This window comes from Nerophis lumbriciformis, linkage group LG32 (assembly GCF_033978685.3).
Source record: "Nerophis lumbriciformis linkage group LG32, RoL_Nlum_v2.1, whole genome shotgun sequence".
NCBI lineage: Eukaryota > Metazoa > Chordata > Actinopteri > Syngnathiformes > Syngnathidae > Nerophis > Nerophis lumbriciformis.
The window spans coordinates 28,200,684-28,227,309 of record NC_084579.2 but is presented as its reverse complement, the minus strand read 5'-3'; the positions used below and the strand labels follow the sequence as shown (position 1 = coordinate 28,227,309).

The following is a 26,626-nucleotide window of genomic DNA, read 5'->3' as shown; positions in this document are numbered from 1 at the left end:
GTGTGTTTGTTTTCATGTGACTTGAGTCAACATTAGCCGTTAGCTTGGAGAATGAATGGAGAACGGATGCCAATGGCATGAAACATATCCCCGCGACGGGAGGAGAATCACTCGCGGCATTGGGGCAAGCAGAGCAGAGAGCGAGAGCGTTGTCGTTCACTGAGTGATTCATGTCGTTAATCCGCGGTGAACGAATCGTTCGCTCAGTCCCTCTCCCCGCCCCCATGATGAGTAGCTGGCTGCGTCGTTCGCCGACGTCACAGAATGCGCCAGTTCCACTCATATACATATGGTCGCGGCGGAGCTCAACTGAACTGAGAAAGGAACGAATCAGTTCATGAAGTGATTCAGTTCACTACGTTCACTCAAAAGATTTGTTCGTTCGAACGAATCGTTCGCGAACGATACAACATTATAAGGCAGTGGTTCTTAACCTTGTTGGAGGTACCGAACCCCACCAGTTTCATATGTGCATTCACCAAACCCTTTAGTGAAAAATAAAATGTTATAGACAGAGTTATGTTTTTGGTAACACTTTAGTATGGGGAACATATTCTAAGTAAAAAAGACTTAATTTAGAGTTATTTGGTTAGGGTTAGAGCCAGGGTTAGGGTTATAATAAGGCCAAGCCGAATAAGGCATTAGTAAGTACTTTATAATGATTAGTTAAGAGCCAATATGTTACTAATTTGCATGTTAATAAGCAACTAATTAATGGTGAATATGTTCCCCATACTAAAGTGTTACCATGTTTTTTTACTGGTGCACAAAATGAACCATTCAAAGAACAAAACCAACACAGTGCATAAACTCACAACAAATTACACACCTGCAAATCAGTGTGACTTCTGCTGTTGCCGTATCCGTAATACGCCGATAGGGAGAAGTTTTTATTTACACGATGAGTCGGGTGTGTTTTGACCTCCGCCGAACCCCTGAGCCCGACTCACCGAACCCCTAGGGTTCGATCGAACCCAGGTTAAGAACCACTGCTCTAAGGCCATGTCCACACGAACACAGAGTTTCCAAAAACACATATTTGGGGTTAAAATAATCTCCATCCACACAAGTGTAGTTTTAAAACGGTCTGTCTACACCAGTGGTTCTTAACCTGGGTTTGATCGAACCCTAGGGGTTCGGTGAGTCGGGCTCAGGGGTTCGGCGGAGGTCAAAACACACCCGACTCATCGTGTAAATACAAACTTCTCCCTATCGGCGTATTACGGATACGGCAACAGCTGACTGGTTTGCAGGTGTGTAATTTGTTGTGAGTTTATGCACTGTGTTGGTTTTTTTCTTTGAACAAGGTCATGTTCATGCATGGATCATTTTGTGCACCAGTAAAACAACATGGTAACACTTTAGTATGGGGAACATATTCACCATTAGATAATTGCTTATTAACATGCAAATTAGTAACATATTGGCTCTTAACTAGTCATTATTAAGTACTTATTAATGGCTTGGCCTTATTATAACCCGAACCCTCTAACCCTGACCCTAACCAAATAACTCTAAATTAAGTCTTTATTACTTAGAATATGTTCCCCTAGTGTCCAAATAACTCTAAATTAAGTTTTTGTTACTCAGAATATGTTCCCCATACTAAAGTGTTCCCAAAAACATATAACTTTGTCTTGAATTTGAAAAAAACAAACATTTTATTTTTCACTAAAGAAGGGTTCGGTGAATGCGCATATGAAACTGGTGGGGTTCGGTACCTCCAACAAGGTTAAGAACCACTGATCTACACACAAACGCATACACTTGCTGTCATGTACATTTTGTCCAATCGCCTGAAAAAAGCAGCAACACCCGACTTAGCGGCATTACAACCCCTTTGTTTATTTTGATATACTCGACGTACAATGACATGTACATCATCTTTAGAACCAGCCTGCACCTACACAGAGCCCTGGGCACATTGTGTATCTTTTTTTTCTGTGTTTAAAAGTGTGCATACGCACGCCTCTGCTGCTGAAACCCAAAACTCATAGAATTCTAACATGTTTAGCAATAGGGTGATATATTGCATGTACAGTGAAGTGTACGTTATTTCTAAAATCAACACGCACTAACGAGCCAAGGAAACCCTTTTGCATGTTCAAAGTGCCTAAATAAAGCGCACAGACGTTCATGTGCTGCTGCAAAGCACCTAATAATGGATATAGTACATGTGCAATGAAGTGTATATATATCAGTACACACTACAAGGAGGACGCTATATCAGGTTTTTTTTAGTTGCTTGGTCGCTTTTTACGCGTGTGCACGGTCGCGCCCGGCTCCATCTACAAAAATGGAAGAAACACACCTAAGTTAAAGTACCAATGATTATCTCACACACACACTATGTGTGGTGAAATGTGTCCTCTGCATTTGACCTATCCCCTTGTTCACCCCCTGGGAGGGGAGGGGAGCAGTGGGCAGCAGCGGTGCCGCACCCGGGAATAATTTTTGTTGATTTAACCCCCAATTCCAACCTTTGATGCTGAGTGTCAAGCAGGGAGGTAATGGGTCCCATTTTTATAGTCTTTGGTATGACTCGGGGTGGGGTTTGAACTCACAACCTATCGATCTCAGGGCGGACTAACCCAGGGGTGGGCAATTAATTTTTACCGGGGGCCGCATGAGCAACCCAAACACTGCTGGAGGGCCACATCGACAATATTTCAATTTAATTTTGCTCAATATTATTTTTGATGTATACCGTAAGATAAATAATAATAATAATAATAATAATAATAATTAATAATAATAATAATATTTTCATTTAACCTAACTTAACTTTATACAAAAAGCACTGCTTTGGAAATCATTTGTACCCCTTTCAGAGATCACATTTAGTTCCCCTTAAATATCCTCATGTTGCACAATGAAATGTAAGCATAGGATGAAGTGTGCATTCCTGTAACTTTCTCTAGTAACAGCATTCTATGATTAATATAAATAAATTAACATTAATAATAAATGACAGTAGAATAAATACACATATGACTGAGGAATCATAGTGTAACTTTGTGTGGTGTTTGAGTTGTCCGACTTTTTGTGTGGCCATAAACGCACGAGTAGCTTAGTGCTATGCGTGTTGGTGACAGATGACAAGTTGGTTTTGGCCTGGTTTGTACGGCAGAAAATGACTAGTTTTTCCAGATAGAAGTTTTTTACTCATGTTTTTGGTGTGGTTATGGCCAAATATAAACAGTTTTGCTCAATAAAGTGATCGATACAATTCCTGTCCTCGAAGCACCTCGATGGACGTTACAATAATTGAACGGAGTTCAATTGAACGCTTGTTGTCACTGTCACTCAGAGTTGCATTGCAAAATTACACAGAATAAATGTGTTTATTTTGTTTAGAATTTGTTTGATTTGGTGCGCGGCATATATTTGCTGTGCGCAGAGGACGCTTGAGTAGTGCGCAATTGCGCAGGCGCGCACCTTAGAGGGAACGTTGCTTGGCAGTCCATGTCTTGTTGAAAACACGGCATTCGTCATCAACTTTTCTCTTTTTAGCGTCTCGGGAGTAACCGTGCATCACTTGCCGCTGTGCACCTTCACTCACAGGTTACACACGGACATACGCCCATAAATAACACTTTTCAAAATAAAAGCAGCACAGTTGTATTGCGCGCACGACATAGATGTTTTTTCAACTTTATTTTGTAATTTGTGATTGCAGCTGTTCACATTCACTCACAATCACGCACGTGCATACGTCCACACAGAAATAATACAAATAATGCTTTACAAAACAAAAGCAGCACCGTTGTATTGCACACTCGACATAGATACTTTTTTAAATTTATTTTGTAATTTATGATTGGCCTCACACGGGCCGGACAGGGACGCACAAAGAGCCGGATGTGGCCCGCGGCCGCAGAATGCCCAGGTCTGCTCTAACCACTAGGCCACTGAATAGATTGTGATTCATGATTTATCGTTAAATAAGGACTAAAAACATGAGATAATGTTGCACCTTTCTTATGACACATGTCAAAGTTGGTGGTTCCCCCCAGCGATCATATCCAAAACAGCTGACTGTCATTGTCGCTGGCGGGAGTGTCGCAAAACCCATTTTGATGTAATTTTATTAATGTTGAGTAAAAATAGCACGTTTACGTTCAAACATACAGTAATTCCTCTTATAGTGTGTTTAAATCCAGCAAGGCAGTTTTGTTGAGCTTTGGAAATGACAGCGAACAGGTGTCTCCAGTGCGGGGGTCGGCAACCGGGGGCTCTGGAGCCGCTTGCGGCTCTTTAGTGCCGTTTTAGTGGCTCCCTAGGCTTTTTCAACCATGTGTGAAAATGGAAAAAGATGGGGGGGATTTTTTTTAATTTTTTTATATAGTTTCTGTAAGAGGGCAAACATTCTAATTAATTAATTAGTTCCATTAATGCAGACCCGGCATTCTCAATTGCCTGTGATGAGTCATGTGATGTGATCGATATTGAACAGACAGCGCTGTTATGAACCCTATTATGCACATTCCATTTTGTTGTTGTTTTTTCCAATCCATCCATTCATCCATCCATTTTCTACCGCTTATTCCCTTTGGGGTCGCGGGGGGCGCTGGAGCCTATCTCAGCTACAATCGGGCGGAAGGCGGGGTACACCCTGGACAAGTCGCCACCTCATCACAGGTTTTTTCCAATCCTCTAAATAAAAATGACATCAAAAATCTGATTTATTTATTGGATTTCTATAATTTAATCAACGCAATGAAACATAACAGATTAATATTGTAGTGGAAGTTGAACTTAAAGCACCATCGTACAGCAGAGTTGTCACGTGGTGCGTCATTCGTTCCAGGGAAAATAAACATTTAATCATGAATGTTTAATATGTATTTGTAGCATACTTAGTCATTTTGATAGTAGGCTAATATAGTTAACATTGCCTTCATTATAAGGGCTAATATGAGGCTTTTAATTTTTTGCGGCTCGAGACAGATTTGTTTTTTGGTCCAATATGGCTCTTTCAACATTTTGGGTTGCCGACCCCTGGTCTAATGTGATAGGTGAAAGTGAAGTCGGAGAAAATGCAGTCATTTACAAAATATTAAATGTTTCTCTGCGACCCGGTAGCAAATGCGTCACGGACCGGTACCGGATCCGCCAATAGTAACCGTATGATTAACACATTTGTGAAAATAAACAGAAAAACATGGAACATATCATTCTCATCAGCTAGTATTTATCGTACCCTAAGTAAGATTGAGTACAATGATCAGTGGGGGTATATATGACATCATTTAAGAAGGTAAGGCAATCAAGGGAACTAATTGATTCTTCTTTGAGTGGTCCTCCCAGTCAACAACATATTGCATATGTGTCGAATTAAAACATAAAAATCACTATTGAATAGTTGTTTTTTTTATTATACAGAGCATATTGGTTTTATAGAATGACAATAAAAAGACTTATTCAAAAAGTATATTGTTTAATATCATGACAATACATTTCTGGCTTTTAGTATTGAGCAAGTACATATTTTTATCATGCAAAGTTCTCCGTGACAACATCCAGGGTATCACCATCATTTGTAATGTTATGGTAAAGCATAAATGATTATTTCCAAACTACTTTGAGTACTAATGGTTTGACGTCATGTTTTTTTCCATTCATTCATTTTTATTTATCGCCTTCATTGATGTGCATCTTTGATCGATAGACAACTATACCACAATTGTTCAATTATACATGTACACACCAATGCCTGAGAAGGAGCAGGATGAAGAAAAATCTTATATTTTCCTGCCCCCTTCAAAATAATACGTAGTCTTACTTAATGATATAGATATATATATATATATATATATATATATATATATATATATATATATATATATATATATATATATATATATATAATGTATATATATATATATATATATATATATATATATAAACCAACAATCACATCCAAATAAAACGAAAACAAACAAAAAAACATACAAAAAAACACAACAAGTGCAAAACTTCATGAAGTACAAACCGAACAAAAAAAATAAAAGTAATATACGCCTCATGGGATGATACAAAACAAATACAAAACCAGGCAAAACATAAATAAAATAATAAATGTAAAGCAAAATGTAAACACTTATGGCTGTCCATATGATCTTATTGTTCTGTCTTTATATATATTTTTTTCAATTGGAATATATTTTTACAATCTTTTATCTCATTGTAAAGCAAATTCCATAGTTTAACCCCCACCACTGATATGCACATTTGTTTTATGTGCCGTTGGAGTAGCCATTTTCTGATTGGCCGAACCTTTTCCCGCTTCAGCTAACCAATCACTGAGCAGCAGTCTTGCGTATATAGTGTCTGTTCCCTCGTTCGATAGTCATCGAGTCACTTATCTCTCAATTGAATCATGTCTGGACGCGGCAAAACCGGCGGCAAGGCTAGAGTCAAGGCTAAGACCCGATCATCCCGGGCCGGGCTACAGTTCCCGGTGGGTCGTGTCCACAGGCTGCTCCGCAAAGGCAACTACGGCGAGCGTATCGGTGCCGGCGCTCCTGTCTACCTGGCGGCAGTGCTCGAGTACTTGACTGCTGAAATCTTGGAGTTAGCCGGCAACGCAGCTCGCGACAATAAGAAAACAAGGATCATCCCCCGCCATTTGCAGCTCGCCGTCCGCAACGACGAGGAGCTCAACAAACTCCTTGGCGGAGTGACTATTGCACAGGGCGGTGTCCTACCCAACATCCAGGCTGTCCTTCTGCCAAAGAAGACCGAGAAGGCTGCCAAGAAGTAAGACTGTTGCCTGCAAGGAAGACCCCCACAACGGCTCTTTTAAGAGCCACCCACTTATCCGTAATGAGCTTGTTTCCATCGAAGAGTATTTTGATAACAGTATCTTAGTAAGAATTTCTCCAGGCCTGATTTAGTTTGACTTAGGGATGGGCAATACCACACTTTTAGGATTCGATACGATACCGATACTTTTTCTTGCATTTTCATCGATACCGATACCATTAATTTCTTATTGGCAATTTTTGTCATTCAAAAATATTATTACTATTGTTATTATTTAAGACAACTCACAAGACAAATATAGAACATTTATACCACTTTTATTATGGTCAATATATAATACAAGTAAAATTAAAATAAATAACATAAATATGAAAAATAAATTAAATATAAACAAAAATATACACATTTTCACTTTTCTTACTTCTCAAAAAAAAAGTCTTGGTAGAAAAACCTTAAAAAAACAATTATTCATAATGTTATATTTCAAACCTCTTTGTGGAAGTAAACTTATAACACTTCTCTGAAGCAAAGTCAATAATTTCCCTATCACAATAAACTAGGACTTGTGTCAGCCTTAATGGAGTCCTTCACAATGAGGTTGAGTGTGTGAGAAAGACAAGGAATATGTTTCCAACAAGTTTTACGCACAGCAGAGACCATATTGGCTCCATTGTCTGTAACAACCGCATGAACCTTACTGGTGATGCCCCATTCATCAGTTGTTTTTTTGAGGAGTTCAGATATATTGTCTGCTGTGTGCTGCACAGCTACATGGATTGTTGCAAGATTGCAAGACTGCATCTGCCAGTCTTTGTCAATAAAATGTCCTGACAGAGTCAAATAACCTTCAGTGGTTCTTGCAGTCCACATGTCGGTTGTTAAAACCACACTGCTTGCTGATTGCATGGAGTCCTTTACTGTTTTTTGTGCATGCTCGTACAGTTTGGGAATTTCACCTGTCATCATGGATTTCCGACTAGGGATCTGGTATCGAGGATCTACCACCTTCATAAAATGCCGGAAACCTTGGTCCTCTACTATTGAAATGGGTTGCAAGTCCTTCACAATCATTTTGGCAAGGCTTGTTGTGATCTCACGTGCTCTTTGAGACTCATCTGAAAAGAATAACATTTTCATGTCACAATAGGGAAGATAAAATGTATTTGTTATAAAAGATATTAAGGATTTAATTAGATATTAGGGTTTTCCAATTAACTGTCAAATCCGAATCGCAAGAAGCTGCAGTTATTTTTTAAAGTTTGTGATATAATTAGCAATTAATGAAATATGAAATAGGCTAATGTTTTCGAAATGTAAGAAATCATGTTACAGATTAAAACCAAAATCAATTCAATCATATATTTCAAGATTTTCTTGGAAAAAAATAAAACTGTAATACAAAGATGAAGAATCTCCAGATTTTATCTCTTTCTTATCTTGTACTCAAGCAATTTTCAACTAACAGTAAATTCCCCTGTGTGGAAATTATTTGAATTTAGGATAATTTAAACAAAAATATTCAGTAAACATTACTAAAAAAAAACAATGCCTGTTTTAAGTCAACAATTGGACAACACTGGATATAATTTCCCCCTTCACCTGAAGTGTCTGTTATTAGTAGATTGTGATCGGAATATTTATAGACTTTATCACTACACTGTCAAAGGTCGGACGCTAACTGTCTGTAGGCTACCTGGATACACTTTGCTTTTTTGCAGACTTTCGTGCAGGGTCTTCTGCCGGGCTGCGGGTGGCGGTGCAGGTTATTTCACAGCAGCGTGAGCCTGTCTTTTTACCAGCTCGCTGTGGCTCTCGGGATGTGTGGTCTTCATATGTTTGAATAAATTGCTGGTGTTGCTGCTGTGTGGCACTTGTTTGTCACACAGTTCACACCGCGGCTTTGTCGACTGGTGAAAAATAACACCACACCATGCACGCTTCTTTTCTTGTCTGCCATTATCGCGTCTCTGGCTTTTCCTTTCCTCCGGCTCCCGCATCCGTGGCCGTGCTGACCTCCTGGCCTGGCTGCATCGGTGTCGGCTGGCTGTGTGTGTGTTGCACGTTGACGACGCTCATTCGCTGTCTCCTGTGACGTGACTGGGCCAGCTCTATACTCTGCCAGGTACAGGGGTGTCCCAGCATATAGTAAGTTAAGTAAGTAATCAAAAACATCTGAAAGTGATGCTTGCACCCCCCACACGCCGTTTTTTGGTTTATATCGATACTTTTTTCAGAAAAGTGATGCCAAATGAGTAGCGTGTGAGTATCGATATATCGATACCACAGGATCGATACGCACATCCCTAGTTTGACTGGCATTAATTGAATTAACACATTTGGGAGTAAGCAAAGGCCACATTAACCCTGGTTTAGATGGCTTGTTATAAAAGTCTCTACTAAAGGACAGTGAGAGACTGACACCTTGCTATCAAGTAAAACAGATACTAAATGAAGTGGTTTAGCATTGAACACAAATATGACATATCTGATTGATTCCATACAACAATGGCAAAACTAAATATAGTTCAGGTATCGGAAACCTTTTTTGGCTGAGAGAGCTATGAAAGCCAAATATTAAGTATATTTCCGTGAGAGCCATATATTTTATAACACGAATACAACAAAATGCGTGCATTTTTAAGTAAGACCAACATTTTTAGAGTATAATAAGTCTCTTATTTTTAATAACATTGTTATTCTGAAGCTAACTAATAATAAATAAAATACTTCTTACCATTAATGCGACTTCTTGAACAGGTGCGGTAGAAACGGATGGATGGATTAAAATGCATGAGAATGTTTTATATTTTGAACGTTATTTTTAACACTGATTACCAGCTGAATTATTCATTACTTATCGTGTTAAGCAATGTCAGCTAAGATTTATCCGAGAGCCAGATGCAGTCATCAAAAGAGCCACATCTGGCTCTAGAGCAGTGGTTCTTAACCTTGTTGGAGGTACCGAACCCCACCAGTTTCAAATGCGCATTCAACCAAACCCTTCTTTAGTGAAAAATAAAATGTTTTTTTTCAAATTCAAGACAAAGTTATATGTTTTTGGTAACACTTTAGTATGGGGAACATATTCTAAGTAGCAAAGACTTAATTTAGAGTTATTTGGTTAGGGTTAGGGCCAGGGTTAGAGGGTTATAATAAGGCATTAATAAGTACTTATTAATGACTAGTTAATAAGTACTTAGCTAATTTGCATGTTAATAAGCAACTAATTAATGGTGAATATGTTCCCCATACTAAAGTGTTACCATGTTTTATTACCGTATTTTCCGCACTATAAGGCGCACCGGATTATTAGCCGCACCTTCTATGAATTACATATTTCATAATTTTGTCCACCAATAAGCCGCCCCGGACTAAAAGCCGCGCCTACGCTGCGCTAAAGTGAATGTCAAAAAAACGCTGCGCTAAAGTGAATGTCAAAAAAACAGTCAGATAGTTCAGTCAAACTTTAATAATATATTGAAAACCAGCGTTCTAACAACTCTGTCCCAAAATGTACGCAAATGTGCAATCACAAACATAGTAAAATTCAAAATGGTGTAGAGCAATAAATAGCAACATAATGTTGCTCGAACGTTAATGTCACAACACACAAAATAAACATAGCGCTCACCTTCTGAAGTTATTCTTCATTCGTAAATCCTTCGAATTCTTCGTCTTCGGTGTCCGAATTGAAAAGTTGCGCAAGCGTGGGATCCAAAAATGGCCGGCTCCGCCTCGTCGAAGTCATCGGATTCAGTGTCGCTGTTGTTGTGCAGCAGTTCTGTGAATCCTGCCTTCCGGAAAGCTCGGACCACAGTTGTGACCGAAACTATCTGCCCAGGCATTTACGATCCACTGGCAGATGTTGGCGTATGTCGACCGGCGCTATCTGCCCGTCTTAGTGAAGGTGTGTTCGCCTTCGGAGCTGTGTGAAAAAAGCCACCCGGCCTCTTCGCGTAAACTTCCCTTAACCACTCGCTCATCTTTTCTTCATCCATCCATCCCTTCGAGTTAGCTTTTATGATGACGCCGGCTGGAAAGGTCTCTTTTGGATGGGTGGAAGTTAGCATGGCAAGCTAGAACCACAGTGAAGGATGACTCCTCATTCCCTGTGGTGCGAATATTCACCGTACGTGCTCCCGTTCCACAGTGCAGTTCACAGGAATATCAGTTGCTGTGAAATACGGTAGTAATCCGTGTGCGGATGGAGAGATTGCGTCTTTTTATGAACCGGATCCTTGTCCTTTGTAGGAGCCATTTTGTGGTCTTTACAGATGTAAACAGGAAATGAAACGTACGGTGATATCCGCGCGTTTTTTCTTCTTCTTCCGGGGGCGGGTGAAGCGCTTCCTGTTCTATGGGGGCGGGTGAAGCGCTTCCTGTTCTATGGGGGCGGGTGCTTTCCTTGGCGGTTGCTTGCGTAGAAGAAGAAGCGCTTCCTGTTCTACCGGGAAAAAAGATGGCGGCTGTTTACCGAAGTTGCGAGACCGAAACTTTATGAAAATGAATCGTAATAAAGCGCACCGGGTTATTAGGCGCACTGTCAGCTTTTGAGAAAAATTGTGGTTTTTAGGTGCGCCTTATAGTGCGGAAAATACGGTACTGGTGCACAAAATGAACCGTGCATGAACATCACTTTGTTCAAACAACAAAACCAACACAGTGCATAAACTCACAACAAAATACACACCTGCAAATCAGTCTGACTACTGCTGTTGCCGTATCCGTAATACGCCGATAGGGAGAAGTTTTTATTTACACAATGAGTCAAGTGCGTTTTGACCTCCGCCGAACCCCTGAGCCCGACTCACCAAACCCATAAGGTTCGATCGAACCCAGGTTAAGAACCACTGTACTAGATGAAGTGGTTTAGCATTGAACACAAATAAGACATATTTGGATGATTCTGTACCACAATGGCATTACAAAATATAGTTCAAAATATATATTTTAATTACATGTAAGCATGCTGTCTGTACCCAAATCAATGAGTATGATATAATGTACAATTGCAATGTCTTGACTTAGTGTATAAGTAAGTGTATAGTGTGCAGATATTGGAGGATTTTGTTTTTTCCCCTCTGATTATATATTTTGTTTTTAACATGAAATGCTGTGTAGTTTTGTCATAAAAAAATGCCTTATGAGAAAGAAGCAATGGTAAATGGCTTGTACTTGTATAGTGCTTTTCTACCTTTTTAAGGAACTCAAAGCGCTTTGACACTGATTCCACATTCACCCATTCACACATACTTATTCACACACTGATGGCGGGATCAATATCAAAAGATATGTAATTTTTGCAAAATCATTGATATAGGAGAGAGTTTTGTCTTATTAAAAACATTTTATTAAAGCTACATCATTGGCTGTATACATGCCAAAGTTTCATTATTCTAACAAGCATGTCATAAAACACTTCAGGCCAGGATTTTATTCATCTCTTTTTGTCGACATTTGCCAAAATGTTTAATACACAATTATATGCAGAATTTAGTGTGTCTTAATTCGAGTCTATTATGCTCAATGGGAACGTGTACATGTATTCCAAAAATCGAGAATAGGTTAAAATTCCTCCGTAGTTTGGTTTGCATTTAAACTACCAAGTACCGTATTTTCCGCACTATAAGGCGCACCTAAAAACCACAATTTTTCTCAAAAGCTGACAGTGCGCCTTATAACCCGGTGCGCTTTATTACGATTCATTTTCATAAAGTTTCGATCTCGCAACTTCGGTAAACAGCCGCCATCTTTTTTCCCGGTAGAACAGGAAGCGCTTCTTCTTCTACGCAAGCAACCGCCAAGGAAAGCACCCGCCCCCATAGAACAGGAAGCGCTTCACCCGCCCCCGGAAGAAGAAGAAAAAACGCGCGGATATCACCGTACGTTTCATTTCCTGTTTACATCTGTAAAGACCACAAAATGGCTCCTACTAAGCGATCCGGTTCATAAAAAGACGCAATCTCTCCATCCGCACACGGATTACTACCGTATTTCACAGCTGATATTCCTGTGAACCGCACTGTGGAACGGGAGCACGTACGGTGAATATTCGCACCACAGGGAATGAGAAGTCATCCTTCACTGTGGTTCTAGCTTGCCATGCTAACTTCCACCCATGGTGATATTCAAAAGGAAGACCTTGCCAAAAGAGACCTTTCCAGCCGGCGTCATCATAAAAGCTAACTCGAAGGGATGGATGGATGAAGAAAAGATGAGCGAGTGGTTAAGGGAAGTTTACGCGAAGAGGCCGGGTGGCTTTTTTCACACAGCTCCGAAGGCGAACACACCTTCACTAAGACGGGCAGATAGCGCCGGTCGACATACGCCAACATCTGCCAGTGGATCGTAAATGCCTGGGCAGATAGTTTCGGTCACAACTGTGGTCCGAGCTTTCCGGAAGGCAGGATTCACAGAACTGCTGCACAACAACAGCGACACTGAATCCGATGACTTCGACGAGGCGGAGCCGGCCATTTTTGGATCCCACGCTTGCGCAACTTTTCAATTCGGACACCGAAGACGAAGAATTCGAAGGATTTACGAATGAAGAATAACTTCAGAAGGTGAGCGCTATGTTTATTTTGTGTGTTGTGACATTAACGTTCGAGCAACATTATGTTGCTATTTATTGCTCTACACCATTTTGAATTTTACTATGTTTGTGATTGCACATTTGCGTACATTTTGGGACAGAGTTGTTAGAACGCTGGTTTTCAATATATTATTAAAGTTTGACTGAACTATCTGACTGTTTTTTTGACATTCACTTTAGCGCAGCGTTTTTTTGACATTCACTTTAGCGCAGCGTAGGCGCGGCTTATAGTCCGGGGCGGCTTATTGGTGGACAAAATTATGAAATATGTAATTCATAGAAGGTGCGGCTAATAATCCGGTGCGCCTTATAGTGCGGAAAATACGGTAGGTACTTCAAAAAGCCAGCAAATAAAGTGAATATGAAATGCAAACACTTTTCATGGTAATTTGATGTAATAAAATCATATACACTTACATTGCACCATTTTCTTGCAATTTGCACGAGTAATTGCTCCATTTCAATCAAATGTGATAAAACAATGCAAAATAAAGAATGTAATTCCTTCACGTTGAAGTTATGGGGGAGGGGTGCTGCTCACTGAATGACTGGCCAACCCAGATGACTGCAGCAGTCCTCTCTCAGGTCCGCAGTTATGTATTAAAACGGCTGCTCAGAGGACACAGTTATCACTACACTCTGCACGCATCAGTTATACAACATGTCTGGAAGAGGCAAAGGAGGAAAGGGACTCGGTAAAGGCGGCGCCAAGAGGCACCGCAAAGTCCTCCGTGATAACATCCAGGGTATCACCAAACCAGCAATCCGTCGCCTGGCTCGCCGCGGCGGAGTCAAGCGAATCTCCGGCCTGATCTATGAAGAGACTCGCGGTGTGTTGAAGGTCTTCTTGGAGAACGTCATTCGTGACGCTGTCACCTACACGGAGCATGCAAAGAGAAAGACTGTGACCGCCATGGATGTGGTCTATGCCCTCAAGCGACAGGGACGTACCCTGTACGGTTTTGGAGGATAAATCGGTCACTCTGTCAAATACTTTGAAATCAAAGGTCCTTTTAAGGGCCACCCACACCACTAAGGGTACCTGTCCTAAATTATGATTCCGATTTGTAGTTTGTACCTCAGCTCTCATAACAGTCAAATGTGCAAACATGTATAACAAAGAATCCAAACTAATACAAATAAAACCAAGACCATTTTAAGATACTGAAACGTCTAGTGATGGGATTGGCAGTTCTTTTGACTGTACTGAATCACTAGAATCAGTTCCTTAAATTGATTCGTTCAAAAGATTCGTTCACCGAATCACCCCCCCCCCCCCCCACAAAAAAGGGGGGGGGGGGGGCGTGCGTAGTACAGTACAGCAGAGCCGGCCCAAGGCATAAGCGTACTATGCGCTTGCTTAGGGCCACGCGGCCACCAGGGGGCCCCCAAAAGCAATTAACAAAAAAAAAATATTTTTTATTTTTTGCATGTACGAGTCTGACTGATGATTTCTAAATGATCAAAGATATATTATTGTACAAAAACACAATTTTAGGTCAACATTTTTGCACATTGCTGTTTCAGGTTTTTGTTACCAAAAATAATAAAGTGAATCAGAATCAGCTTTATTGTCCAGTTATGTTTAACACACATGGAATTTAACTTCAGTAGACTGCGCTCTCTTTGTACAAAGTAAACATTAAATATGAACAATTAACTAAAAATATAAACTAGTAATTAAAGACTAATACCGTATTTTCCGCACTATAAGGCGCACCGGATTATTAGCCGCACCTTCAGTGAATTACATATTTCATAACTTTGTCCACCAATAAGCCGCCCCGGATCATAAGCCGCGCCTACGCTGCGCTAAAGGGAATGTCAAAAAAACAGTCAGATAGTTCAGTCAAACTTTAATAATATATTGAAAACCAGCGTTCTAACAACTCTGTCCCAAAATGTACGCAAATGTGCAATCACAAACATAGTAAAATTCAAAATGGTGTAGAGCAATAGCAACATAATGTTGCTCGAACGTTAATGTCACAACACACAAAATAAACATAGCGCTCACCTTCTGAAGTTATTCTTCATTCGTAAATCCTTCGAATTCTTCGTCTTCGGTGTCCGAATTGAAAAGTTGCGCAAGCGTGGTATCCAAAATGGCCGGTTCCGTCTCGTCGAAGTCATCGGAGTCAGTGTCGCTGTTGTTCTGTGAATCCTGCCTTCCGGAAAGCTCGGACCACAGTTGTGACCGAAATATCTGCCCAGGCATTTACGATCCACTGGCAAATGTTGGCATATGTCGTCCGGCGCTGTCTGCCCGTCTTAGTGAAGGTGTGTTCGCCTTCGGAGCTGTGTGAAAAAAGCCACCCGGCCTCTTCGCGTAAACTTCCCTTAACCACTCGCTCATCTTTTCTTCATCCATCCATCCCTTCGAGTTAGCTTTTATGATGACGCCGGCTGGAAAGGTCTCTTTTGGCAAGGTCTTCCTTTTGAATATCACCATGGGTGGAAGTTAGCATGGCAAGCTAGAACCACAGTGAAGGATGACTTCTCATTCCCTGTGGTGCGAATATTCACCGTACGTGCTCCCGTTCCACAGTGCGGTTCACAGGAATATCAGTTGCTGTGAAATACGGTAGTAATCCGTGTGCGGATGGAGAGATTGCGTCTTTTTATGAACCGGATCGCTTAGTAGGAGCCATTTTGTGGTCTTTACAGATGTAAACAGGAAATGAAACGTACGGTGATATCCGCGCGTTTTTTCTTCTTCTTCCGGGGGCGGGTGGTTGCTTACAGTAGAAGAAGAAGCGCTTCCTGTTCTATGGGGGCGGGTGCTTTCCTTGGCGGTTGCTTGCGTAGAAGAAGAAGCGCTTCCTGTTCTACCGAGAAAAAAGATGGCGGCTGTTTACCGAAGTTGCGAGATCGAAACTTTATGAAAATGAATCGTAATAAAGCGCACCGGGTTATAAGGCGCACTGTCAGCTTTTGAGAAAATGTGTGGTTTTTAGGTGCGCCTTATAGTGCGGAAAATACGGTATGTACAAGACTGATGAGACAAGATGACACTTTTACTGTAAATACAAAGCTTTATCACTTGGACTGTTCAACCCCAGGCCACTCTTGTAGCTGAATGTTTTCTACATTTTAAGATTAGGAACCATATGTGGCACTCTGGACATCATTCGTTCATTCATTGGTATTATTTATGTTCTTAACGGGGCCACCCCCATATCTTTATAAATGACATGTCATTTGTAAAGACATGCCAGGCTGACAATAGGATAATGTAAACAACACTGCCAGAGCCGCAATGAGTTGATATATTATTTATATATTATTGGCAGAAATAGAGGGCCCCAAAATCAAATTTTGCTTAGGGCCCCATGGAGGCTTGGGCCGGCACTGCAGTACAGTGTGCGCAGGTCGGCGAATCACCGAATCACTTCTGCAACAGCAGTTCTGTGTGCAGGTCGGCGAATCACCGAATCACTTCTGCAGCAGTAGTTCTGTAAATATGCAAACAAAAAGAAAATAAATACCTTCAAAATAAAACAAATAAATTAAGAGCCAGAAATGCCAACATAAAAACTAAATGTTCTGTAGCCTACGTTTAAAAATATAACAAAGAAAATATTAACTTAAATGTGCAAACAAAAAGAAAATAAATAGGCTACCTTAAATAAAACTAAACAAATATTAAACCAAGTGCCAGAAAAGTCAACATTAAAACTAAAATTTCTGTAGCTTACATTTAAAAATATAAAAATGGAAATATCAACTTAAATATGCAATAAAAAAGAAAATAAATAGCTTAAATAATATAAAAATCAAGATAAATAATAGCCTATGTATATGTACATACATTAGTTATTATTTTTATTTTAAATCTTCTCAAACAGCCTGCCCTACACTTTACGCTCCGCCCCTCCCCCTCGCGTCGCTGCTGCTCAGCCTTGCCCTGCACTGACTTTCTTTCTGTCTCCTCTACTCTCATAACTTTATGTGTTGAGATAATGTGTGTGTTTGTTTTCATGTCAACATTAGCCGTTAGCTTGGAGAATGAATGGAGAACGGATGCCAATGGCATGAAACATATCCCCGCGACGGGAGGAGAATCACTCGCGGCATTGGGGCAAGCAGAGCAGAGAGCGAGAGCGTTGTCGTTCACAGAGTGATTCATGTCGTTAATCCGCGGTGAACGAATCGTTCGCTCAGTCCCTTCCCCCGCCCCCATGATGAGTAGCTGGCTGCGTCGTTCGCCGACGTCACAGAATGCGCCAGTTCCACTCATACCGGCATGGTCGCGGCGGAGCTCAACTGAACTGAGAAAGGAACGAATCAGTTCATGAAGTGATTCGGTTCAGTACGTTCACTCAAAAGATTCGTTCGTTCGAACGAATCGTTCGTGAACGACACAACATTAGAAACGTCGCTACACCTCATTTGACTGACTCATTTTCTAGTTGACAGACGAGTGATGGATGTGCATAACATAGGGCTCCCAAACGGACGGCTACCATTGTTCACTCAAAAGAGCTGGTCAAAAAACCCAATTTGTTTGCGAATGTCACATCTCTAATGTATGATGACTTAACTCTGCATGATTAATCATTAATGATGAAAGGGACAAGCGGTAGGAAATGGATGGATTGATTCTTAAAGGGTATGGCAGTTTGACCGCGTCAATGTGTATCTTGCTATTTGGACACAAACGTGACTCAACCTGCTTACAATGGAGCATGTGCGTGCACTTTCTCACGTGAATCAGTAAGGTGGGAATTCTACTAGTGCGTAGTACAGTACAGTGCAGACATTCGTGGGAGAAGCAGCAAATAGGGTGAACGCGAGTCCCTACACAGCTCTGTGCATGCAGTACACCAGGCAGTGAGTGACACAGTCAGCACAGTTCAGTACGTGAACCTGAATCACTTCTGCAGCAGCAGTTCTGTGTGCAGGTCGGCGAATCACGAGTCATTCAGTAACAGATTCCCCAGCGGCAGATCTCGGTGTGTGTCAGTTCGCGAACGACACAAGCCCTCAGCACTAATGTTGTGTCGTTCGCGAACGATTCGTTCGAACGAACAAATCTTTTGAGTGAACGTACTGAACCGAATCACTTCATGAACTGATTCGTTCCTTTCTCAGTTCAGTTGAGCTCCGCCGCGACCATGCCGGTGTTGTACCGAAATCTGTTACCCATCAGAATTTGTGACTCCAGGGGGCGATGTTCTCATGGCGTTTGTTTGATGGTTAAATGGCAAGCCCAAAGAGGAGGCGAAGAAGAACGCTTGCGTAAATGGCGTAAACTATCGTTGTCAGAATTTCAGCATTAATAAATTACACATATTCTGGAAATCAATGATTGACTTTCATTATAGTATGAGTCCATTGTATCAGCTGTTGATTCTCTCTCACACACATACATTTTCCGGATTAAAAGCTATCATGGAATGAAACGTCAGTTGTCAGAATTTCAGCATTAATAAATTACACATATTCTGGAAATCAATGACTTCTTTTCATTATAGTATGAGTCCATTGTATCAGCTGTTGATTCTCTCTCACACACATACATTTTCCCAATATAGATAAGGCTATACATGCACATGCGGTTGTTCTGTTTGTTATGGCTGTATGTTCCATATTCTTAAACCAGTCACCTAAATTACAATTTCCTGCCCTTTTTACACCCCCCCTCCCTTCATCTCCATTCACTTTTTCTCATTTGGACCCCCAGAATCAGGACCCACTAGGGTTACATTTTCCGATAAGCCCGTCGGCGTTTTGCCCAGCCAATTAGGCGTAAATTTATGGCATTTCACACTATTAACAGGAGGTGGCGCCTTACCAAGGTACTTGAAACATTTGGCTTTATCCAGTTTGAAGCCCACCTTCTAATTTATTAGCGGATTTTGACTCCAATCTAAATCATGGAATCAAGCACCTATAGAGAATTGTTGGAATACCTTACCGAAGGGAAAGTACCACCAAATTCCAAAAAATACGAGCGCTTCAACCTGAAAAGAAAAGCGACAAACTACATTGTGGAAGGCAAGTTATGGTACCTAGCATCGCACTTGATGACCACCCCAACAAATGCCAAATTGTCTCAAGAGGTTCAACGACTTAGTATTATTAGAACAAAATGTGATGGTGTTAATGTATTTAAAGAAAAACAGAGCATTCCCTTTCTAAATTTACAGTTTTCATTATACTAACTACAGCATAATTCAATCCAATCCAATCCAATCCACTTTATTTATATAGCACATTTAAACAACGAAATGTTTCCTAAGTGCTGCACAACAATATTAAAAACAACATTCAAATACTATCTTGAGCTCCACCAATGACTGAATAAAAAAATAAAAATAAATACATATAAAACCAATATAAAAACAATATAAAATAAATATGATTAAAAACGATTTTAAGGGTGAAACCAATTAAAACAGTAAATAGAAATCAAAATGTTAAAACACAGAGGGCAACAGTGTTCAGTGTTTGTAGATTTTCATACTTAAGATGGACTCTCACCTAGCACGAGAATGCGGCGCAACTTTACTCAGGTGCATAAATGGTGTCTGAAATTGTACATATTTTAACCTAAATCCATGGAAAATTGAAGAAAAAGTGAAAGTAATGTTAATTTCCTTTTTTTGTTCCATAAAACCCTTTCTGTATATTTTGGGTTGATGGCAGTTCTCTGCCTCATCGGATATTGACCCTTTGAGGCCGTGCCCATATCCTAGTTGATTGTGTGATGGATAAGATATTTTTTGTCGCGGATTTACTCATGTGTTTTGTTTTTTTGATGAATAAATAAACGGTCTCGGAGCCATGTTTTCATTTTATTAATTTAATAGTCTAAGAGTAAATCTTAATATACATAGATCCTTCATGAATGAATATACACTGCCCCCACGCCATTTGTGAGTTTTGCATTTAATTTGTATTGAATTAGGCCGCTCACTTTGTTAGGTGCGAGCACAGCAAGTAAAGCATTGAAATTTCTACAATAAACAAATACCATTGCTGCAATCTCTGGATTTCAAATCAGAGATATTTGTATTTCACTGTATTACTTTTCATTGTAAGAAATAAGCTTTCAATTAATGCTTTGATTTTTCATAGATGGCAAGCTATATTACCTCCGCCACAAAGGATCGGCCAAAGAGCTGAAAGTTAAAGTGGTGTGTGGGGCAGCTGAAGCAGATGCCATATTTAGAGAGTTCCACTCAAGTGACATTGGTGCACATTGTGGCCAGATCAAAACAAGGGATGCAATTTCCAAGAGATTTTACTGGCCCTCCATGACGTGTGACATTGAAAAATGGGTAAGATTTGTTTTTTCCTCATTTTTGCCTTTACAACATGTCTTGCCTGTCTTACTGAAAGGTACTGCTGCCTTGTCAGAAATAAATGGAATACAGTCCATCATTTTATTTATGAAGGGCACTTATGACTGTCCACTTTGAAGGACAGTCTGCTGGCTTGTCATAAAAACATTAAAAATAATAGAGCAATTTAAAAAAAATTCTGAATGTCAAACAATTCAGATATTTTGGCCTATATACTTTCCCAAGTATATATCAAAGAGTCTTTACCATTTTGGCCTATATACCCCATTCCCCTTTGTCAAACAATTAAATAACATACTCTGCACATACCCATACTGACATAACTTTTAAGCCGTTAAATATTTTGTATTGATCAATGTTTTCTATACTCAGGTGTCTGAATGCACATCCTGTCAACAGAAGGGCAGGGTTGACCTAAAGGCAGGCACAGAGTACAAGCCAATCAAGGTGAACTTCACCTTTTGCATTTTAATTACACAGCATGTATCCTTGGCGACAGGTGGGGTGGCTAGCACTGCAATCTCCCATGAAAAGGTGGCCCTATTCAAACTCTGGCAGGGATAAGGCCTCGCTGTTTATAGGTCAATCATTTGAGACTACCAAAGTCAAACTAGTTGTGAAGAATATGCAAATGTTGCCTAAATTTTCATGTCCCCGAACCATTGCCTCATAGCAGCTATAATTGTCCATGTGTTGGTGTGAGTTTTTGTGTGTTTACTCCACGCTAACATTGTTCTCCACTCTTCTCTTCAAGACCAAATGCCCCTTTGAGCTGGTCGGAATGGACCTCATTGGCAGGCTGGTGAAGACCAAGACAGGCAACCAATACATTTGTGTGATGGTAGATTACTGCACCAGATGGGCACAGGCATATGCCCTAAAATCTAAAACAGCAGAAGAAGTGACAGGGTGCATCCTCAAATTTTTCCATCAGTTTGAGGTTCCGCAAAGAATCCTGACTGACCAGGGCAAAGAATTTGTCAACAATGTATGCATATACCTTTTTGTTTGATGTTAGATACACAAACTTATGATTTAGTTTAGAATTAGTGTGTTGTACTTCTCACTGATACGATTGATGACTATAATATTGTTGATAGAATACTGCTTGACTTAAATTGTGAGGTTTAAAAGGACTAAACATGTGAAAGTGCTTGAAGCCTTACATTTGGCGGGAGCCCCAAAAGTGATACCACTGACTGGGTAAGATATCTTGATAAGAAAACAAACAATATTTTCCCTTGCCACATTTGTTTAACATCAGCCACTGAAAGAAGCCAATTGATATTGATATACTGATATTGATTTATATCCATCCCATCCATCCATTTCCTACCGCTTATTCCCTTCGGGGTCGCGGGGGGCGCTGGAGCCTATCTCAGCTACAATCGGGCGGAAGGCGGGGTACACCCTGGACAAGTCGCCACCTCATCGCAGGGCCAACACAGATAGACAGACAACATTCACACTCACATTCAAATATAATTTATTTAATCAATTTACATATTGATTTACATTGAACTGATACACTTGACCAAATGCATTAATTTCAGATCCAGTGCGAGCGGTGCGGGCGATGGTACCACAGCTTGTGTGTGGGAAACCCCAAGGAGGAGGGATATAGTTGTGATGCATGCCAGGAACATACCATGTTAATTTCTGTATTAGAAAATAAGTTATGATTGTATGTTGCATTTGAATTCCAAAATGTATTGTAAAAAAAAAAGGTTTCTGTTTAGCTCTGTTTCTGCTTAGTTTAGTTTGATGGTTAGGGTATATGTATTTTAATAAAAATCTGTATTATAAATGCTGAAAGATGCAGTGAAGTAAGGTCTCGAAATCTGACGGCCAAGTCACAGTTTATCGGAAAATGTAACCCTAGTGCGTCCTGAATATGGGGGCCCAAATAAGAAAAAGTGAATGGAGATGAAGGGAGAGGGGTGTAAAAAGGGCAGGAAATTGTAATTTAGGTGACTGGTTTAAGAATAGGGAACATACAGTAAGGTCTCGAAATCTGACGGCCAAGTCACAGTTTATCAGAAAATGTAACCCTAGTGCGTCCTGATTCTGGGGGTCCAAATGAGAAAAAGTGAATGGAGATGAAGGGTGGGGGGTGTAAAAAGGGCAGGAAATAGTAATTGAGGTTCCTGGCTTAAGAATAGGGAACATACAGTAAGGTCTCGAAATCTGACGGCCAAGTCACAGTTTATCAGAAAATGTAACCCTAGTGCGTCCTGATTCTGGGGGTCCAAATGAGAAAAAGTGAATGGAGATGAAGGGAGGGGGGGTGTAAAAAGGGCAGGAAATTGTAATTTAGGTGACTGGTTTAAGAATATGGAACATACAGCCATAACAAACAGAACAACCGCATGTGCATGTATAGCCTTATCTATATTGGGAAAATGTATGTGTGTGAGAGAGAATCAACAGCTGATACAATGGACTCATACTATAATGAAAATAAGTCATTGATTTCCAGAATATGTGTAATTTATTAATGCTGAAATTCTGACAACTGACGTTTCATTCCATGATAGCTTTTAATCCGGAAAATGTATGTGTGTGAGAGAGAATCAACAGCTGATACAATGGACTCATACTATAATGAAAGTCAATCATTGATTTCCAGAATATGTGTAATTTATTAATGCTGAAATTCTGACAACGATACTTTACGCCATTTACGCAAGCGTTCTTCTTCGCCTCCTCTTTGGGCTTGGCGTTTAACCATCAAACAAACGCCATGAGAACATCGCCCCCTGGAGTCACAAATTCTGATGGGTAACAGATTTCGGTACAACACCGGCATGAGTGGAACTGGCGCATTCTGTGACGTCGGCGAACGACGCAGCCAGCTGCTCATCATGGGGGCGGGGGGAGGGACTGAGCGAACGATTCTTTCACCGCGGATTAACGACATGAATCAGTCAGTGAACGACAACGCTCTCGCTCTCTGCTCTGCTTGCCCCAATGCCGCGGGTGATTCTCCTCCTGTTTCGGGGATATGTTTCATGCCATTGGCATCCGCTCTCCATTCATTCTCCAAGCTAACGGCTAATGTTGACATGAAAACAAACACACACATTATCTCAACACATAAAGTTATGAGAGTAGAGGAGACAGAAAGAAAGTCAGTGCAGGGCAAGGCTGAGCAGCAGCGACGCGAGGGGGAGGGGCGGGGGGTAAAGTGTAGGGCAGGCTGTTTGAGAAGATTTAAAATAAAAATAATAACTAATGTATACATGGGCTATTATTTATCTTGATTTTTATATTATTTAAGCTATGTATTTTCTTTTTTATTGCATATTTAAGTTGATATTTCCATTTTTATATTTTTAAATGTAAGCTACAGAAATTTTAGTTTTAATGTTGGCTTTTCTGGCACTTGGTTTAATATTTGTTTTGTTTTATTTAAGGTAGCCTATTTATTTTCTTTTTGTTTGCACATTTAAGTTAATATTTTCTTTGTTATATTTTTAAACGTAGACTACAGAACATTTAGTTTTTATGTTGGCATTTCTGGCTCTTAATTTATTTGTTTTATTTTGAAGGTATTTATTTTCTTTTTGTTTGCATATTTAAGTTTACATTTTCTTTGCTACAGAACATTTAGTTTTTATGTTGGCATTTGTTAAGCGTTTCTTAATTTAATATTTGTTTTTGCACTAAACAAACGAGGCCTATTTATTTAACTGTTGATTGCAAGCATTTTAGTAGTCTATTACTATTTTTTTTATTTCCCACTTTTATTTATTTCTTATTTTCATTTCAGTGCAATAAAACATATTTAACAATCAAGACATTTAGTCACATTTTGTTTATTGGACAGGCCGGAAACGCACACAGTGTTTTTAAAAGTAACGGAATCCCTACAGCTGCAATGTCTGTTAATTTGCGAACGTCAAGGGGAGTCTGTCAGGGCAGAGAGCGATTCACGTCTGTCGCCCTCTGGCCCACAGAACTGTAGCTGCTACTGCACAAGTGATTCGGTGATTCGCCGACCTGCACACAGAACTGCTGCTGCAGAAGTGATTCACGTTCACGTACTGAACTGTGCTGACTGTGTCACTCACTGCCTGGTGTACTGCATGCACAGAGCTGTGTAGGGACTCGCGTTCACCCTATTTGCTGCTTCTCCCGCGAATGTCTGCACTGTACTGTACTACGCACGCCCCCCCCCTCCTTTTTTGGGGGGGGGGGTTATTCGGTGAACACATTTTTTGAAAGAATAAATTTAAGGAACTGATTCTAGTGATTCAGTACAGTCAAAAGAACTGCCGATCCCATCACTATCACTGTACTGTACTACGCACGCCCCCTCCCCCCCTTTTTTTTTTTTGGGGGGGGGGGGGGGGGGGTGATTCGGTGAACGAATTTTTTGAAAGAATAAATTTAAGGAATAGATTCTAGTGATTCAGTACAGTCAAAAGAACTGCCGATCCCATCACTAGTGTGACCCACCCATAATGTGTCACATTTTTGTGTTGATATATTTATTTTATTTTATGGTTTGAATTCGTTTTTGGAGCTGTCATTCCACATTTATCAATATTCACATTTTTGTGTTGATATATTTATTTTATTTTATGGTTTGAATTCGTTTCTGGAGCTGTCATTCCACATTTATCAATATTCACATTGGTCAGTGGGGGGCAGCAGGGCGTTTCTTCCCAATTGAATGCGATCACCTACAGACCGGAAGTGTCTTGTCATTCTGACGAGAGCGACCAGTCTGTGACCAACTGAAACGTTCTGTGTGCTTTTTTCCTCCTGTATAACAGGTTAGTTTTAGTAAAACAACTCACTGAATAATATCCATGTTTTTTTCTAAGTTTAAGTACACATTCTGATGGTGGAGCCTAACTCTAAAGTGTTTGTGAGTTGTAGTTTGTATTTGTGAATGAATCCAGTGCACAGCTGTATTAATCAATACAAAATGGCGACGTGCGTGCGCAATGTTGATATAGGAACTTCTGATCCTAATTCAGACTCCCCAAATTAGAGCTCCCGTTTTCTTATTGATTTCATATGTATATTTGTATAATGTGTGTGTTCTGAAATAGGTTTTACATGCTATTTTGTTATGTTTAGACATGGTTATATAAGTTAAGCTCTCAGGAATGGTCAATGAACATTTCAAGTACAGTAACTTAAAGCTGCTATATAAGAAGAAGAATATGAAGAAAAGTAAAGTATTTAAATGAATGTTGCTAAATTGTGCATTAAGTTAAAGGTGAATATTCCTGAGAAAGACAAGACAGTGAAATAATGTCTAATTGAGCACTATATTATATGTTTTGGAGTGATGATGTGGATATGTGAAAATATATGGCAAAGGCATACAGTATTGTTATGGTAATTATAACTCCAGTGATACAGTAACAGTTTAATGATAGTTTATTGAGTGTTTTGATGAAAATAGAGGTGAAGATAAAGTAAAAGACATTGACATGATAATACAAAGTGACAAAATATATGGGAAATTAAGTGAATTGTCGATTTGTAAATTCTGTTAATAAATTCTGACGAGAGCGACCAGTCTGTGACCAACTGAAACGTTCTGTGTGCTTTTTTTTACTCCTGTATAACAGGACAATATTATCTGACTGCTTGTCCTGGCTACCTGGGACCTGCAACACTAGCACTGTACTGTACTACGCACGCCCCCTCCCTCCTTTTTTTTTTTTTGGGGGGGGGGGGGGGGGGGTGATTCGGTGAACGATTTTTTTGAAAGAATACATTTAAGGAACTGATTCTAGTGATTCAGTACAGTCAAAAGAACTGCCGATCCCATCACTAGCACTGTACTGTACTACGCACGCCCCCTCCCTCCTTTTTTTGGGGGGGTGGGGGGGGGGGTGATTCGGTGAACGAATCTTTTGAACGAATCAATTTAAGGAACTGATTCTAGTGATTCAGTACAGTCAAAAGAACTGCTGATCCCATCACTAGC

At 40.1% G+C, this 26,626-nt stretch overlaps 2 protein-coding genes across 2 annotated transcripts; both read left to right on the top strand.

Moving 5' to 3' along the window:
• The first annotated feature begins 6,369 nt into the window (after positions 1–6,369).
• LOC133574467 (histone H2A-like) lies at positions 6,370–6,877 on the top strand. Its single transcript, XM_061926623.1, has one exon. The coding sequence runs from the start codon at positions 6,383–6,385 to the stop codon at positions 6,764–6,766; it is 384 nt and encodes a 127-aa protein (XP_061782607.1). The 5' UTR covers positions 6,370–6,382; the 3' UTR covers positions 6,767–6,877.
• A 7,136-nt stretch (positions 6,878–14,013) lies between these two features.
• Positions 14,014–14,421, top strand: LOC140677470 (histone H4). The gene has a single exon (XM_072912075.1). The coding sequence runs from the start codon at positions 14,025–14,027 to the stop codon at positions 14,334–14,336; it is 312 nt and encodes a 103-aa protein (XP_072768176.1). The 5' UTR covers positions 14,014–14,024; the 3' UTR covers positions 14,337–14,421.
• The last annotated feature ends 12,205 nt before the right edge of the window (positions 14,422–26,626 follow it).

Bases quoted from the DNA above. Each gene is read 5' to 3' on its own strand.
- LOC133574467 (XM_061926623.1), top strand. From the start codon at position 6,383: ATGTCTGGACGCGGCAAAACCGGCGGCAAGGCTAGAGTCAAGGCTAAG.
- LOC140677470 (XM_072912075.1), top strand. From the start codon at position 14,025: ATGTCTGGAAGAGGCAAAGGAGGAAAGGGACTCGGTAAAGGCGGCGCC.